Source organism: Leopardus geoffroyi, chromosome C1 (assembly GCF_018350155.1).
Source record: "Leopardus geoffroyi isolate Oge1 chromosome C1, O.geoffroyi_Oge1_pat1.0, whole genome shotgun sequence".
NCBI lineage: Eukaryota > Metazoa > Chordata > Mammalia > Carnivora > Felidae > Leopardus > Leopardus geoffroyi.
Genome location: NC_059328.1, coordinates 105,493,406 through 105,511,497, shown reverse-complemented (window position 1 = coordinate 105,511,497; position 18,092 = coordinate 105,493,406). Strand labels below are relative to the sequence as shown.

The window sequence follows — 18,092 nt, the reverse complement described above, 5'->3', positions numbered from 1 at the left end:
ACTTGAATTTTACATAAAAGGGAAATTAAAGTTAAACTGAATCTTGCTTTTGTTCATCACAAAATATTATTTACTAAAAGGCCCACTAAAGATAAAAAAAAAAAAGATCTTATGAAAAACATAAAGCTATGTATGTGTGGACCTTGTTTGGCTGTTGATTGAAACAAACCAGCTATATAAAAATATGTATTGGGGTGCCTGGGTGGCTCAGTTGGTTTAGCGCCTGACTTCAGCTCAGGTCATGACCTCACAGTCTGTGAGTTCAAGCCCCGCATCGGGCTCTGTGCTGACAGCTCAGAGCCTGGAGCCTCCTTCAGATGCTGTGTCTCCCTCTCTCTCTGCCCCCACCCCTACACACACACACACACACACTCATTCTCTCTCTCTCTCTCAAAAATAAACATTAAAAAAATATGTATTAAACAATTGATGGAATTTGAAGGCTAACTGCATATTTGATAAAATTAAGGAATTCTTGTTAATTTTTAGGTATGATATTAGTATTACAGTTTTTTAAAAACCTGCATGTCTTGGGGAGAGTATGGTGATTTTTATAGATGATATGTTACAATGATTGGGATTTGTACTGAAATAATCTGGGGAGCAGGGACATGTATAGATGAGAGATGTGTATATATTGATAGCTGTTGAAGCTAGGTCATGGGTACATAGAGGTTCATAATCTCTCTCTTTGATGTGTGTTTGAGAATGTTAAGCCAAAGATGTTAAAAAGAAAAAAACAAGACATTTTCTTAACCACATGATTCCATTTTACACCATATCCTATTGACTCCCTGTTATGAAAGGTGATGAGATTACAAACTGTGTGGCTCACAGTTTGTTCTACCTCTATTCCCCAGTATTTTGTGACAATTTATAATATATACATTCTGTCATTTCATAATTCATACAAAGCTGTTCTGTGAAGGATAGCCCCAAGATTGAAGTTGGGGAAGAAGCATATGGGGAAATTAGTGGTTAGGAGAGAAGAAATGTGTATTGTGTGTTTAAAGAAAAATCTGGTTTTACATAAGCCCAAGAGATAATAGGATGATGAAATTTATGCATCATATTAATTTTTTAAGATTTTTTTTCTTTCCAATTTTTCTGAAATATATATACACTGCTTTTTAATCAGGGAGAAAAAGCTGTTTGAAAACACAAGGTGTATCTACATTTACCTAGTTTTGTTCTTCTGAGGTTTGAACATACTATACTTACCTTTAAGTGTTTTTAAATCTATTTTAAATTATTTGAGAGTTGTGTGTGGGGCACCTGGGTGGCTCAGTTGGTTAAGCATCTGACTTCGGCTCAGGTCATGATCTCACAGTTTGTGGATTCCAGCCCCGCATCCAGCTCTGTGCTATCGGCTTAGAGCCTGGAGCCTACTTCAGATTTTGTGTGTGTGTGTCTCTCTCTCTCTCTCTCTCTCTCTCTCTGCCCCTTGCCCGCTCATGCTCTGTCTCTCTCTGTCTCAAAAATAAATAAAACATAAAAACAATTTTTTTTAATTAAAAAAAAAGAGTTGTGGGGGAATAGATTTAGGGCCACATACATGTTTTCAGATTTTTACTCCCCTTAACTATCTGTTTTCTTCTTTTTTCTTTGGATACTGTGTAGCAGTGAAAATTCCTTTTTCTCATAAATAACAGATTGTGGGAAAAGAAAATCATAGAGATTTCTGCTTTTGGTGCTACAATCACTTTTAAGTTTTTTAGAGTAAGAAATTAAGGATATTCGGGGCGCCTGGGTGGCTCAGTTGGTTGAGCGTCCGACTTCGGCTCAGATCATGATCTCACAGTTTGTGAGTTCGGGCCTCACGTCAGGCTCTGTGCTGACAGCTCAGAGCCTGGAGCCTGCTTCGGATTCTGTCTCATTCTCTCTCTGCCCCTCCCCTGCTTGTGCTCTGTCTCTCAAAAATAAATAAATGTTAAAAAAAAAAAATTAAACAAAAAAAGAAATGAAGGATATTTTTCTTGGCCAGAATGTGATTTAAACCTTATGAAGGAATATTCAAAGATGACCAGTTGCTTTCCTTTATTTTGAATTTCTCTTTCACTGACAAGGCATTATTATGTTTCCTTTTTAATTTTCTGAACTTTTGACGATGGTTTTATTTTAAGGAAAAAAAAACTTCAACTGAAGTTGAGAAAATTTATAACCTGATCATTATGACTAGCTTTGCATCTTTAACCCAACTTCCTTTTTTTTTTTTGATATGAAATTTATTGTCAAATTGGTTTCCATACAATACCCAGTGCTCATCCCAACAGGTGCCCTCCTCAATGCCCATCACCTACTTTCCCCTCCCTCCCACCCTCCTCACCCAACTCCCTGAATAAGCCTGAAAGGACATCATCTTCATGAAGCTGACTGAGAAATTTTGTTCATTTGTCTGGGTTAATAGTCCAGCCTCTCAGTAATGCTGAAGTCATGCGTTAAACCAGAATAACATCCAGGTCACAGTTCCTCATTCCCCCTTATGATTAAGCAGAGTTAGGTTTTAATGCTTAATCTCTTTTATGAAATATTTCTATTGGCAGGGGCTCCTGGGGGTTCAGTTGGTTAAGTGTTCCATTCTTGATTTTGGCTAAGGTCCATGATTTCAGGGTTGTGGAATCGAGCCCCTACATTGGGCCTCCTTGCTGACAGCTTGGGGCCTGCTTTGGATTCTCTCTCTCCCTCTTTCTCTCTGTGCCTCTCTCCCATGATGTGAGTTCTCTCTCTCAAAATAAATATTAAAAAAAAAAAAGGGAAGAAAGAAAAACAGCACATTAACTCTTTTTAAGGTAATTTTTAAAAAAAAATTTTTTTTTTCAACGTTTATTTATTTTTGGGACAGAGAGAGACAGAGCATGAACGGGGGAGGGGCAGAGAGAGAGGGAGACACAGAATCGGAAACAGGCTCCAGGCTCTGAGCCATCAGCCCAGAGCCCGACGCGGGGCTCGAACTCCCGGACCGCGAGATCGTGACCTGGCTGAAGTCGGACGCCCAACCGACTGCGCCACCCAGGCGCCCCTAAGGTAATTTTTTAAAGGGAAAAAACTAGTTTTGCTTGTATAATTTTCATTTTTGATAATTCTTTTTTTTTTTCTGGTAATTCTTGACATCCCCCCAGAGATTATTATACAGACACTGAGCATATAGAAAAAGATTTCAAGAAAACATAGTAAGATTCCTTCTCTTATGGAAGGTTAAAGCAGTTTTTAATGTTGAATCTTCAGATTTGGTGGAAAGGAAGATTTTTTTCTGATATTTTTCCTAATAAACATATTTGCTCAATGTAGGTAACTTGGAAAAATTACAAAACCATTTTTTAACGTTTATTGATTTATTTTTGAGAGAGATGGAGAGCGTAAGCAGGGGAGGGGCAGAGGCAGAGAGAATCTGAATCAGGCTCCAGGCTCTGAGCTGTGAGTGCAGAGCCGGATATGGGGCTTGAACTTATAAACCGTAAGATCATGACCGGAGCCAAAGTTAGATGCTCAACTGACTGAGCCACCCAGATGCCCCACAAAACCATTTTTTAAAGCAGGCTCATTCTTTTAAAGTAAGGTATTTTGTGTAATTGTGATAATTTTGAATACACAATTATGTATTTGGCTGTTTTTGATTAAACTTTATCATAGGAATTTTCTAACATTTTTAAAAACTCCTTGTAAGCATAGTTTTTAATGATACTTTAAGTTTCTTTGTTTTCTGTCCTCTTTTTACCCCAATCAGGCAACTTTAAAATCTTTAACCTTCGAGTTGTTTTAAGGTGTGTCTTTAAGGAAGTTTGCATAAAAAATACTAGACCAGGTGGAAAAGCATAAAATGTTGACTGTCTGAATTTATGGAAGTCTCAATGCCCTACCTTTTATAAGAATAAAGTAACATTATCAAAAATGTAAATATGTACAATCTTTGACCCCAAAATTTCCTGTAGGCATTTATTCAACAGAAACACCAACAATGAATATTTCTTTATAGCATTTTTGTGTGTGTCTGTGATGACAAAAAACTATAAGCAAATGTACACCAGTAGGGCTTGGATAGATAAATTATAGTATATCTAAAGTGCACTGCTAGGTAGCCATTACAGTGAATGAGGTAAATCTATATTAACTCATGTGGGAAGATAGCCAAAATAATGGGTGAGTGAAAAAGTTGCCACTCAGTGTGATCTCATTTCTGTAAATAATACTAAGATAGAAATTCTAGGCATATAAAATCTAGAAAATATGCACTAGACTATTAACCCCTCCAGATAAACTTCCATGTTGTAAATTACACGTTTCTTTTTTTTTTTTTTTGTTGTTGTTGTTGTTGATTTATTTTTGAGACAGAGACAGAGCATGAACAGGGAAGGGGCAGAGAGAGAGGGAGACACAGAATCTGAAGCAGGCTCCAGGCTCTGAGCTGTCAGCACAGAGCCTAATGTGTGATCTACGAACTGTAAGATCATGACCGAAGCGAAGTCAGATGCTTAACCGAGTGAGCCACCCAGGCACCCCTGTAAATTACACATTTCTATAATGTGATCTCTTTTCCTGTCTTTTCTTTTCTCTTATACGATCATTTATTATGTTTATAGATGTTATTATAGATGGTTTGAGAATTCACCAGTTCAGCTAGATAGATTTATTTGGGGGAATATGAACCTTAGAATTATAATTATTTTTTAAAATTCTGTGTATTTTTAAGCTTTTTTTCTATTATATATGACTCGATAAAAAGAAAGTTTAAAAAAACTCATTTGAGGAGTTTTACATTAGATCCTTGGATGGGAATGATATTCAGAAACATAGTGTCTACATCCTGCTGTTCATTGTTTCTTTATTTACAGTTCTCACTTACGGTTCTGATGACAATCTGACATCACTGTTCCTGAAACAGAAGTTATATGGTCAGGAAGAAATGAGAAAACAAACAAATTAGTTTCCTCTAATTGCTTTAATACTGGCTGATGTGTTTGCACACCTGTTGAGATTTATAAAATCACCAAGATTATATAAAAGTTATGCTTAAGTAAATTATGTGTTCTAAAGCAAGTTGCAGTTTAACCTTAAATCCTTAAAAAAGCCTACTCCCTCCTTAAAGAGGAGTTATAAATTATGACTCTTTTGGAGTAGCCAGATGCAGGTAATGGATGGAACTAACCCCAGCTTTGAATCTAAGATCAGGCCCTCAGGAAATGCGAGTCCGTCTAAGGGTGTTTATGGTTCAAACTGAGCTTTTGCCAGGTTAACATATTTACTTTCTTTTTTGTCTTGTTTTTTGTGTTCTGTTTTGTTTCGGGTTGTTTTTTGTTTTTGTTTTTGTTTAAGGTTAACATATTTACTTTCAATCCTAAATTTATGCTGTCAAGAAACATTTATTGAGAAATACTGTGTATCAGTCAGATACTCTCTCCTTAAGGAATTTAATTTATAGTCTACCGTGGACAATTGATTACAATGTGATAAAACAAATGGTAAGGGAGAAGTATATATAGGCACACCCAGGTGGGGAACCTAATCTAGAGGGTGGAGTTGAAGGAAAGACATGGTTAGAGAAGGTACATGGAAGATGTGATTCCTGGAAGCCATCCTTAAGAACAAGGAGGAGTTGGGGGAAGAAGGATATTGGTTCTTCTGGACAGAGAGAACAATGTGTACAAAGGCCAGTAGGCAAAAATGATACGTTAAGAGTACTTGAGATAGCTCTGGGGGCTCAGATAGCTCTGGGGGGGCTCAGATAGTTCTGGTGGCTCAGATGGTTCTGGCTCTGTTGGAGGAGCATCCAGCTCAGTTTCACAGTTGTGAGTTTGAGCCCCATGTTGGGTGCAGAGATTACTAAAAAAGATAAACCAACTTAAAATAGTTCTGGAAAGTTAAGCCCTAGTGTTCAAGGAGAAGGGATCAGAGACCAGTGAGCATTTTCTTAGCTTGAGTGCTATCCTAAGGAATTTGGACTGGAGGAGCATTTGAAATATTTTTAATCAAACTTAAAATCCCAGAGGTGATCAATAAACAGATGAGAAAACCAGATTGCCCTAGGACAAATTACCAAATCAGTCCTGACATCCAGGAATTGGGTAGTCAGGAATAAACTGCAGTGTTGAAATAAAACGGGGAAGCTAGGTCTAAATATGATCCCAGTTGGGGGCACCTAGCTGGCTCAGTCAGTGAAGCAAGTGACTTTTGATCTCAGGGTTGTGAGTTTGAATCCCACATTGGGTATAAAGATTACTTAAAAATAAGATCTTTTGGGGTGCCTGGGTGGCTCAGCATCTGAGGCGTCCTATTCTTGGTTTTGGCTCAGGTCATGATCTTACCATTTGTGAGTTTGAGCCCTGCACAAGTGTGTATCCTGCTTGGGATTCTCTCTCTCTCTGCCCCTCCTCTGCATGTGCTCTCTCTCAAAATAAATAAATAAGCTTTAAAAATATATGTACAATAAAATCATTTTTAAAAAATAAAATAAATGTGGTCCCAGTTGTGTGGCAGTCCTCCAGTCCCCCCCTCCCTATGCCTGATTCTCAGCAGAAGCAAATATAGCTCTTCCTCTCTGAAAGAAGACATCTTTAATTTAGGCCTCCAGGATCTCATAGATTCACACCAAAAAAAATTGAATATGGGCCACTTCTTAATCAAATGCCAAATGTACAAAGAAGCAAATACCCACAAGAAAGAAACAGCAGAAATAGCAAATAATAGGTCATTCGTGGACCTCAGATATTAAAATGACCAGACGATATAAAATATCTATGACATTTTTTTAAAAAAAAAAATTTTTTTTCAACGTTTATTTATTTTCGGGACAGAGAGAGACAGAGCATGAACGGGGGAGGGTCAGAGAGAGAGGGAAGCACAGAATCGGAAACAGGCTCCAGGCTCTGAGCCATCAGCCTAGAGCCTGACGCGGGGCTCGAACTCACGGACCGCGAGATCGTGACCTGGCTGAAGTCGGACGCTTAACCGACTGCGCCACCCAGGCGCCCCTATGACATTTTTAAAGAAATAAAAGAATCACAAAATGAATAACCAAAAGAACTGATCACAAGTGAGCAAGCAAATGTGAAAAATAACTACATAGAACTTTTAGAAATCAAAGTTGAAATCAAAATCTCATGGTTACACATTAGATATAGATGGAGAGAGAAAATTGGAAGCCAGATATAAAATAACTCTTCAGAAAGCAATTTAGAGACAAAGGAAATGGAAAATATGAAAGAGAGTTAAAGATATGGGGGTTAGAATAAGAAAGATTGATGTCCCACAAGAAAAAAATAAAACGGAGGAGAGTCAAATTTCTTAGAGATAAAAAGTGAGAAATTTTGAAAACTAAGAAATGGACCTATAGAAACAGGAAGCATATGCCAAACAGGATAAGGAAATTCACATAGTCATGTCATAGTCGAACTGCAAAACACCAAGGGAGAAGATCTTAAAGAACCTGAGAAAAAAAGACAAGTCAATCACACCTACAAGAAACCACAATCAATGAGAATGATACATTTCTCACTGCAACAATGGAAGCTAGAAGAGGAGGACTTCATATGGTCAGTGTGATAAAACTATCAACCTAGAATTTTATGTCCGGAGAAACTATCTTTAAAAAAACAGTGGTGAAATAAAGACCTTTCAGATAAAATAGAGTTTGCCTCCAACAGATTTTCACTTAAGGAAATTCTACTTTAGGAAGAAGGAAAATGGTACCAGAAAGGAGGTCTGAGATGCAAGAAGGAATGGTGAGCAAAGACATTGGTAAGCATCTGAGTAAATCAGACCTGTATAAAATAATGATAATGCCAATAATAATGTCTAACGTGAGGTGGTAAAAAAAAAAAAGAAAAGAAAGAAAGAAAGAAAAAGAAAAGAAAATATTGGTCAACTAGAAGAGTGGTTAAATATTGATTTGTTTTAAAAATATGGGGCACCTGGGTGGCTCAGTCAGTTAAGCATCCAACTTCAGCTCAGGTCATGATCTCACGGTTCATGAGTTTAAGCCCTGCATCAGGTTCTGCACTGATAGCACAGAGCCTACTTGGGATTTTGTCTCCCTCTCTCTCTGCTCCCCTCCCCCCCCCTTTGCTCTCTCTCTCTCTCTTTCAAAGTAAAATAAACTTTAAAAAAAATACTAAATAAAAATAAAGTGGAGGGTGTGACTGGGTGGCTGAATCAGTTTTAGCATCCAACTCTTGATTTTGGTTCAGGTCACAATCCCAGGTCATGAGGTCGAGCCCCGTGTTGGGCTCTGTGCTGAGCGTGGAGCCCGTTGGGATCCTCTTTCTCCCTCTCTCTCTCTGCCCCTCTCCTGTGTGCTTGTGTGCTCTCTCACTCTCTCTCTCTCTCTCTCTGTCAAAAATAAACATGCATTTAAAAATAAAAAATTTTAAATACTGATTTTTTTTTGAGAGTGTGAGAGAGACAGAGCATGACTGGGGGAGGGGTAGAGAGAGAGAGAGATAGAGCAAGAGAGGGAGGGAGACGGAGACACAGAATCCGAAGCAGGCTCCAGGCTCTGAGCTTTCAGCGCAGAGCCTGATGCGGGGCTCCAACCCATGGACTGCGAGATCATGACCTGAGCCAAAGTCGGACTGAGCCACCCAGGCGTCCCTAAAATACCAATTTATGTAGCGATCCTTAAAGGTGATGCTTTAAAGCCATGCTAGAACCTCCCTGCCAACATCTCACCCAGCTTCTCTCCAAGAGGGAGTGCTACACCAAAAGGTAGAGTGTTAGACGGGTCTGATACTTTTGGTGGGTCTTCTTGTGTTAATCATAACTCCTTGCTTACAATCCTCAGGATTCGATATTGCCTTTCAGTAAAAGTTCAGAGCATCAAGGCTTCCCACAGCCAACTTGATCTTATGTCCTTGAGTTAGATCTCTAAACATATTTGATGTCTCCTTCCTTTATACTTTTACTTAGAATGGTCTCTTGAAAAATAAGTAGAATTTGAATGATTTATTTTCATCTGGAAAACCCTCCCTCACTGCTAAATTCAACCTATTTTTCAAACCTCAGTTCAAGTCCCATGAAAGTTTCTGACTAGCCCAAAAGTGGTTTATAATTTGAAAAACTACCATCTAGGGGCGCCTGGGTGGCGCAGTCGGTTAAGCGTCCGACTTCAGCCAGGTCACGATCTCGAGGTCCGTGAGTTCGAGCCCCGCGTCGGGCTCTGGGCTGATGGCTCAGAGCCTGGAGCCTGTTTCCGATTCTGTGTCTCCCTCTCTCTCTGCCCCTCCCCCGTTCATGCTCTGTCTCTCTCTGTCCCAAAAATAAATAAACGTTGAAAAAAAAAATTAAAAAAAAAAAAGAAAAACTATCATCTAAACCAAACATCCAGTAGTCATTTTTGCCTATCTCCTTTTTCACTTGAGCTTTTATTTAAAATTTATATTATTATAGGGGCACCTGGGTGGCTCAGTCGGTTGAGCTTCCGACTTCAGCTCAGGTCATGATCTCGCAGTCTGTGAGTTCAAGCCCGTGTCGGGCTCTGTGCTGACAGCTTGGAGCCTAGAGCCTGCTTCAGATTCTGTTTTTTCCCTCTCTCTCTGACCCTCTCCCGTTCATGCTCTGTCTCTCTCTGTCTCAAAAATAAACATTAAAAAAAAATTTTTAAAATATTTAAATTTATATATTATAGAACTTTCTTCAAGTTTGCATGGTCTTTCCAGTTAGATTTTTAATTTCTTAAGACAGTGGGTATTTCTTCTATGTCTTTGTACCCCTCTAGCTCCTAACTAAAGGAAACCAATATTTAAGTGCCTACTATAAGCCAGGTTCTCTACTAAATGCTTTCTTATATAGGACACCTGATTTATTCCTCACAGCAAACTTATAAAGATAGATATTAGTGTCCACATTTTATAGATGAGGACATTGCACTTGAGAAATAACATACCCAAAGCATTTACGTAGTCAGTAGCAGAGCTGGATTTCTACCACATCATCCATCAAAATGGCTTGCAAATAATCCATGTCTTGGAGGAGTAAAAGGCTCAGATGGTTTATACATTTTTCTGCTAATATTGATACTCTGAAATTTAGAATGTCATGAAAACAGATTTCAAAAAAGCCAAAATTCTTTTCAAAAATTACAAATTGACCTGCCAATTATTAACTAGGAGCTGAACCCTGGGAATTCACAAAGAGCTTGAAGTCAGAAAATCTTATTTCGGGCGTTTAGACAAAGGGAATTAAAGAGAGATTCTGTTATTTTATGCTTTGAGTACACGTAATGTGACATGAAATGAATCACAATGAAATGAACCATCCTTAAGGTGCCTGCTGCTAGCCCATAACCCTTTCAGAACATTCTTTTCTTTTTATTCCCCTTTTCTAGGGTTACACATCTTTCTGGAATGACTGCATATCATCTGGCCTGCGAGGAGGCATCCTGATAGAGCTGGCCATGCGGGGTCGAATCTATCTGGAACCCCCCACCATGCGTAAGAAGCGACTACTGGACAGAAAGGTGCAACAGCCTTGTGAACATTCTCCTGACTTATGAAAGAGCAGATACCAATGGTCCATTTTGGAGAAATGGGAAGATCTGAGTAGTGAGACCAGATAAATATCACTGACTCAGCTGTCCCATTGTCTAACAGGTTTAATTAACCTATAGCAGAGGGAGAAATTCAAGTATCCATTATCTAAAGAGTTACAAGAAGTTTATGGTTTTGTCTTTTTATGCAGAAAAATCACATTTAGGATGCTGTTGATTGTTACTCCTCTGTATCTATAACTATAACATTATGAAATAGAGTGTTACATAGGAGGAGGGCAAACACCTGGGTTGGGTGCAGTCTTTGTTTAATTCTGGTCATGCTCAGATAACATTAGATTTTTCTCCTTCCATTTATAGCAAGTCCCCTCCACCATATGAGCTTGACTCCCATCTCTGTTTTCTTACTACGTATTTTTTCCACTCATAACTTCATTGTCATACTCTGAACTCTACCAAAACTACATTCTTCAGTGTCACCAGCAGGCTCTATGCCCATCATGGCACTTGAACTCACAACCCTAAGATCATGAGTCACATGGTCTACTGATGGAGCCAGCCAGGCACCCTATCACCAGCTTCTCTTTTGTCTTCAATTTATTTTTCTCTCTTAACCTATACGTGGCATTTGACATTTTTTGACCACCTCCCCCTACTTGAAATTTTCTCCATTCTTGGTCTTTGTTATATTACATTTTCTTGCTTCTTGCCTGTACCCTATTTCTTTTTTTTTTTTTTTAATGTTTATTTATTTTTGAGAGAGAGAGAGAGAGAGTGCAAGCAGAGGAGGAGCAGAGAGGGAGACACAATCCAAAGCACGCTCCAGGCTCTGAGCTATCAGCACAGAGCCCGACAGGCTCAAACCCACAGACTGCAAGATCATAACCTGAGCTGAAGCTGGACGCTTAACCAACTGAGCCACCCAGGCACCCCGCCTGTACCCTATTTCTTATACTTCTCCATTCCTTAACATCTGAGTCTCAGTTTGCATCCTTTTGCATACCTTTCTTTCCTTTTGGAGATACCATTTATCTTCTAGCTTTATCTATCACCTCCATGATATTAACCTATCAAATCTGAGGCCTGTCTTCTTTTTCTACCCCTAGGAACATATTTAACTCTTGACTAGACATTTCAACTTAGCTATCCCTTATGAGTTAAAACCAAACTTATCCACTTTTGCCCTAAAGTAGCTTCCTCTTCTTTTTTACCTTTATTAATTGTTTCACAGGCTAGTTTTCCAGACCTAAAGAGTTATTATTGCATATTTTCTTCCTGATCATTTATATCCAGTTTGTCACTAGGGCCCACTTCAAATGTTATTTCTTTCTCCCTACTATCACTCCATACTAGATATTAAACTTCTTGAGGACAGGGATAGTGTGTTATGTTGTTTTGCATTTCCTACAACATTTGACCCATAATGTATATACAGTATATTGAAAGATTCTAATTTGAATTAAGGGAATGAACCAGGGTCCCTTGTTTCTTCTTTTATTTTTATTTATTTATTTATTTATTTATTTATTTATTTATTTATTTTTCTGTTTGGAATTCAAATCTTTTTTTTTTTTTTTCAATATATGAAATTTATTGTCAAATTGGTTTCTATAACAACACCCAGTGCTCATCCCAAAACCTTGTTTCTTCTTTTAAAGGTATTGCTAAAGTCAGATAGCCCAACAGGGGATGTTTTACTGGATGAAACTCTCAAACACATCAAAGCAACTGAACCCACAGAAACTGTCCAGACATGGATAGAGCTACTCACAGGTAAGATGGCTCAAAATGGCTAAAAAAAATCCCACACTTTATAATCTTTATCCTACTAGTTCAAGCAGTGGAATACAGGAATTCAAGATGCTGGGTAAGAAATGTATGGCTCACTGTTTAACTGTATTTAAAGAAGGACAGAAAAGACATGGTTAATCAATACATAAAGTTTTCCAAAGCTCTATCTTACGTCCACCACCCCACCACATAAGCTCTTTAATAGTATTCTCCACAAGAAAAAACTTTAACATTTTTTTTTAAATGTTTATTTATTTCTGAGACAGAGAGAGACAGAGCATGAGTGGGGGAGGGGCAGAGAGAGAGGGAGACACAGAATCCGAAGCAGGCTCCAGGCTCCGAGCTGTCAACACAGAGCCCGACAAGGGGCTTGAACTCACAAACCATGAGATCATGACCTGAACCGAAGTTGGTCGCTCAACCGACTGAGCCACCCAGGCGCCCCAAACATTTTTATTGATTCATAATTCACACCATACAGTTGACCCATGGAAAGTACACAATTAAGTGGATTTGAGTATATGCACACAATTGAACAGTCCTAAATTAAGACCATCACAGTCCTAATTTACAACATTTTCATCACCCAAAAATAAACCCCATACTCATTAGCGATTTTTCCCAAGCCTCCTGCCTAGCTCCAGGCAACCGCTAATCTACATTCTGTCTCTATTGATTTGCTTATTCTCAATATTTCATATAAAGGAAATGTACAACTTTTTTTTGACCGGATTAAGGTAATATTTAAAGTTCATCCATGTTTTATCATGTACCAATACTTTATTCTCTCTCTTTTTTTTTTAAGGGTAAATTCAAAAACTTTTATATAAGTAAGCTGATCTATGGCATAAAATTTTAGGAGAATCTTCCATGGGGCACTTTGAGGTCACAGCCAGTGTCACCTTCTGGAACAGTTTTTTTTTTTTATTGAAATTTTAATTGAGGTATCTGTACATTCACATGAAGTTGTAAGAAATAGTACAGAGAGATCCCTTATACACTCTACCCAGAATCCCTCAGTGATGACCAGTTACAAAACTGTAATATAATATGACCTCCAGGATATTGACATTGATACAATCTACCAATCTTACTAGAACTTCCCCAGGTTTACCTTGACTTCTTTTTGTTACCAAATAATACTTCACTGTATAGATGTACCACATTTATTTATCAGTTCATCAGTTGATAAACATTTGGATTATTTCCACTTTTTGACTATTATGAGTAATGCTGCTGTGAACATATCTGGACATGTTTTTGTGTGGATATGTTTTAGTTACTTTGGGGTATATAGTTAACATTTTTTTTTTTTCAACGTTTATTTATTTTTGGGACAGAGAGAGACAGAGCATGAACGGGGGAGGGGCAGAGAGAGAGGGAGACACAGAATCGGAAACAGGCTCCAGGCTCTGAGCCATCAGCCCAGAGCCCGACGCGGGGCTCGAACTCACGGACCGCGAGATCGTGACCTGGCTGAAGTCGGACGCTTAACCGACTGCGCCACCCAGGCGCCCCTATAGTTAACATTTTTTACTGTGGTAGAATACATATAATATAATCTTTATTGTTTCAACCATTCATAAATGTATAATTCACTGACATCAAATACATTCACAGTGTTATGTAACCATCACCTCTGTCTATACCCAAAGCTTTCTCATCATCCCAAACATCCCTCTTTCTCCCTGTCCCCCCATACCCTGGCAACCTCTTTTCTGCTTGTTGTCTTTATGAATTTGCCTACACCAGGTAACTCATATAAGTGGAATCATGCAATATTTGCCCTTCTGTTATCTGGCTTCTTTTACTAAGCATAATGTTTTCAATGTCCATTCATGTTGTAGCATGTATCAAAATCTCATTCCTTTTTCTGCCAAATAATATTCCAGTGTATGGATATACCACATTTTGTTTGTTTATTTATTTTGAGAGAGAGCGTGCATGAGTATGAGCAGGGGAGGGACAGAGAGAGAAGGAGAGAGAGAATGTCAAACAGGTTCCACACTGACAGTGCGGAGCCCAACGCAGGGCTTGATCTCACAAACTCTGAGATCATGACCTAAGCCAAAATCTAGAGTTGAACGCTTAACCAACTGAGCCATGTGCATGCCCCACCACATTTTTTTTTTTATTCATTTCATTTGTTGATGGACACTTGAGTTGTTTCCACCTTTTGGCTATTGTGGATAATGCTGCTATGTACATTAATATACAAATATCTATTCAAGTCCCTGCTAGTCATTCTTTTGAATATATATCTGAGAGTAGAATTGCTGGCTCATATGATAGTTCTGTTTTGAGAAACCACAAAACTGTTTTCTACACAGGCTGCACCCCTTCTCGCCAACCCTGCATGAGGGTTCCAGTTTCTCCATATTGTCATCAACACTTGTTCTATTTTTAGCTTTTTTGAGGGTTTTTTGTTTGTTTGTTTCTTAAAGTTTATTTTGAGAGAATTAGAGAGTGGAGGAGGGGCAGAGAGAGAGAGAGTGAGAGAAAATCCCAAGCAGGCTCTGTGCTGTCAGCGTGGAGCCTTATACAGGGCTCAGTCCCACAAACTGATACCATGACCTGAGCCAAAATCAAGAGCTGGACATTTAACTGACAGAGCCACCCAGGTCCCCCTGTTTTGTTTTGAATTATAACCATCCTAGTAGGCATGAAGTGGTATCTCATTATGGTTTTGATTTGCATTTCCCTAATGTCCAGTGATGAGCATCTTTTCATGGGCTTATGAGCCATCTGTATATCTTCTTTGGAAAAATGTCTATTCCAGTCTTTTGCCCGTTTCTTTAATTGAGTTCTGTTGTTGTTGTTGTTGAGTTTTGGAAGTTCTTTGTATATTCCGGATATTAATCTCTTATCAGATATATCATTTACAAATATGTTCTCCCATTCTGTAGGTTGTTTTTTCAACTTTTTGATGGTAGTCCTTGATGCACAAAAGTTCTTGATTTTGATTAAATTGAATCAGTTTATCTATTTTTTCTTTTGTTCCTTCCACTTTTGGTTTTATATCCATGAAAAGACTGCCCTTTCCCCCATTGAATGGTCTTAGTAGCCTTGTTGAAAATAAGTTCATCATCAATCTGAGGATTTATTTCTGGACTCTCCGTTCTATTGCATTGATCTGTGCTTGTCCTTATGCCTATACCATACTATTTAACTTACTATAGCTTTGTAGTAAGTTTTGAAGTTGGTAAGTATGAGTCCCACACCTTTATTGTTTTTCAAGATTGTTTTGGCTGTCTGGGTCTCATGAAATTCCATATGAATATGAGGATCAGCTTTTCCATTTTGGTGGGAAAGGCTTTTGGAATCTTGTTAGAGATTGTGTTGAACCTGTGGATCTCTTTGAGTGATACTGACATCTCAAAAATGTCAACTCTTCCTGTTCATTAAAATGAGATGTCTTTCCACTATTAATGTCATCTTTAATGTTTTTCAGCAACGCTATATAGTTTTCAGCATATAAATCTTTCACCTCCTTGGTTAGATTTATTCCTAAATATTTAATTCTTTTAGACACTATTATAAATGGAACTGCTTTCTTAATTTCCTTTTCAGATTGTTCATTACTGGTATATAGAAACAACTGATATTTGTGTGGTTTTTTTTGTACCCTGCAACTTATCTGAATTAGTTTATTAGCTGTAGTAGCACTTTTGTGTACTCTTTGGAATTTTCTCTACAGTTGGCCCTTGAACAACGTGCGCAGGTCCACATCTTTGTTTCTTCTTTAACAGCTCTGGTTGCAGTAGGGAAAGCAGGCATCGTTATGTTGTTCATGACCTTTGAGGGAAAACTTTTAGTCTTTTACTATTAAATGTGATGTTAGCTGTGCATTTTTATACCCTTTAAGTATACCCTTTATTCTGGGGCACCTGCGTGGCTCAGTCGGTTGGGTGTCTGACTTTGGCTCAGGTCATGATCTAACGGTCTGTGAGTTCAAGCCCCACGTTGGGCTCTGCGCTGACAGCTCAGAGCCTGGAGCCTGCTTCCAATCCTGTCTGTCTGTCTGTCTGTCTGTCTCTCTCTCTCTCTCTCTCTCTGCCCTTCCCTCACTCACACTCTGTCTCTGTCTCAAAAATAAAGAAATAAAAACACTAAAAAAAAAGTATACCCTTTAGGGGCACCTGGGTGGCCTCCGACTTCGGCTCAGGTCATGATCTCACAGTCTGTGAGTTCGAGCCCCGCGTTGGGCTCTGTGCTGACAGCTCAGAGCCTGGAGCCTGCTTTGGATTCTGTGTCTCCTTCTCTCTCTGACCTTCCCCCATTCATGCTCTGTCTCTGTCTCAAAAATAAATAAATATTTAAAAAAAAATTTTTTTTAAAGTAAACCCTTTATTCTGTTGAGAAATTTTCCTTTTGTTCCTAGTTTTCTGGGAGTTTTAAATCATGAAGGTGTATTCATCTTTGTCAAATGTCTTTTCTGAGTCAAGTGAGATGACTGGCTTTTTTTTTTCTATTAATGTGATGTATTATTACATTGATTACTTTTTATTGAGGCATAATTGACATACAACATTGTATTCGTTTCAGGTATAGAACACATTGATTCAGGATTAGTATATTGTGAAATGATCACAGTATGTTTACTTAACATCCATCACCATATATAGTTACACATTTTTTTTCTTGTGATGAAAACTTTTAAGATCTCTCCTAGCAACTTTCAAATATACAATACAGTGTTGTTAACTATAGTCACCATGCTGTTTATCACATCCCTAGGACGTATTTATTTTATAACTACAAGTTTGTACCTTTTGACTACATTCACCCATTTTGCCCACCCCTGCATCTGGCAACCACCAATCTGTTCACTGTATCTATGAGCTTTTTTGTTTTGTTTTTGAGTTGTTTTTTTTTTTTTTTTAATTTTTTTTTTTTCAACGTTTATTTATTTTTGGGACAGAGAGAGACAGAGCATGAACGGGGGAGGGGCAGAGAGAGAGGGAGACACAGAATCGGAAACAGGCTCCAGGCTCTGAGCCATCAGCCCCGAGCCTGATGCGGGGCTCGAACTCACGGACCGCGGGATCGTGACCTGGCTAAAGTCGGACGCTTAACCGACTGCGCCACCCAGGCGCCCCGAGTTGTTTTTTTTTTTTAAGATTTTATTTTTAAATAATCTCTATACCCAACGTGAGGCTAGAACTTAAAACCCTGAGATAAGAGTCACACACTCTACCAACTGAGCCAGCCAGGCATCCCTTTTGGATTTTTGTGTTTTAGATTCCATATATATAAGTGAGATCATACAGTATTTGTCTTTCTCTGTCTCACTTATTTCACTTAGCATAATGCCTTCAGATTCCATCCATGTTGTTGCAAATGGAAAGATTTCTTTTTATGGCTGAATACTATTCCATTGTATAGATATATACACATTTTCTTTAGTTATTCAACCATCGATGGACACTTAGGTTACTTCTGTGTTTGGCTATTGTAAATAATGCTTCAGTGGACATCAGAGTGCATAAAGTTATTATTTTCATTTCCTTTGAATAAATACCCAGAAGTGAAATTGCTAGATCATATGATAGCTCTATTTTTAACTTTTTGGGAACCTCCATACTGTTTTCTATAGTGGCTGCAACAATTTACATTCCCACCAACAGTCACAAAGATTCTCTTTTCTCCACATCCTTTCCAACACTTGTTATTTCTTGTCTTTTTGATAATAGGCATTCTAACATGTGTGAGGCGATTTTCATTGTGATCTGATTTGAACCTGATGACTAGTGATATTGAGCAATTTTTCATGTACTCGTTGGCAATCTGTATGTCTTCTTTGGAAAAAGTCTATTCAGATCCT

The 18,092-nt window shown here is 38.3% G+C and overlaps 1 protein-coding gene across 1 annotated transcript in view; it reads left to right on the top strand.

Moving 5' to 3' along the window:
* GOLPH3L (golgi phosphoprotein 3 like) overlaps positions 1–18,092 on the top strand; it is a 52,309-nt gene that overhangs the window by 12,598 nt on the left and 21,619 nt on the right. Inside the window, exons 3-4 of the mRNA XM_045479076.1 lie at positions 10,316–10,447; positions 12,136–12,250. Of these exons, the coding sequence (XP_045335032.1) occupies positions 10,316–10,447; positions 12,136–12,250 (247 nt within the window). The remainder of the gene's footprint in view (positions 1–10,315; positions 10,448–12,135; positions 12,251–18,092) is intronic.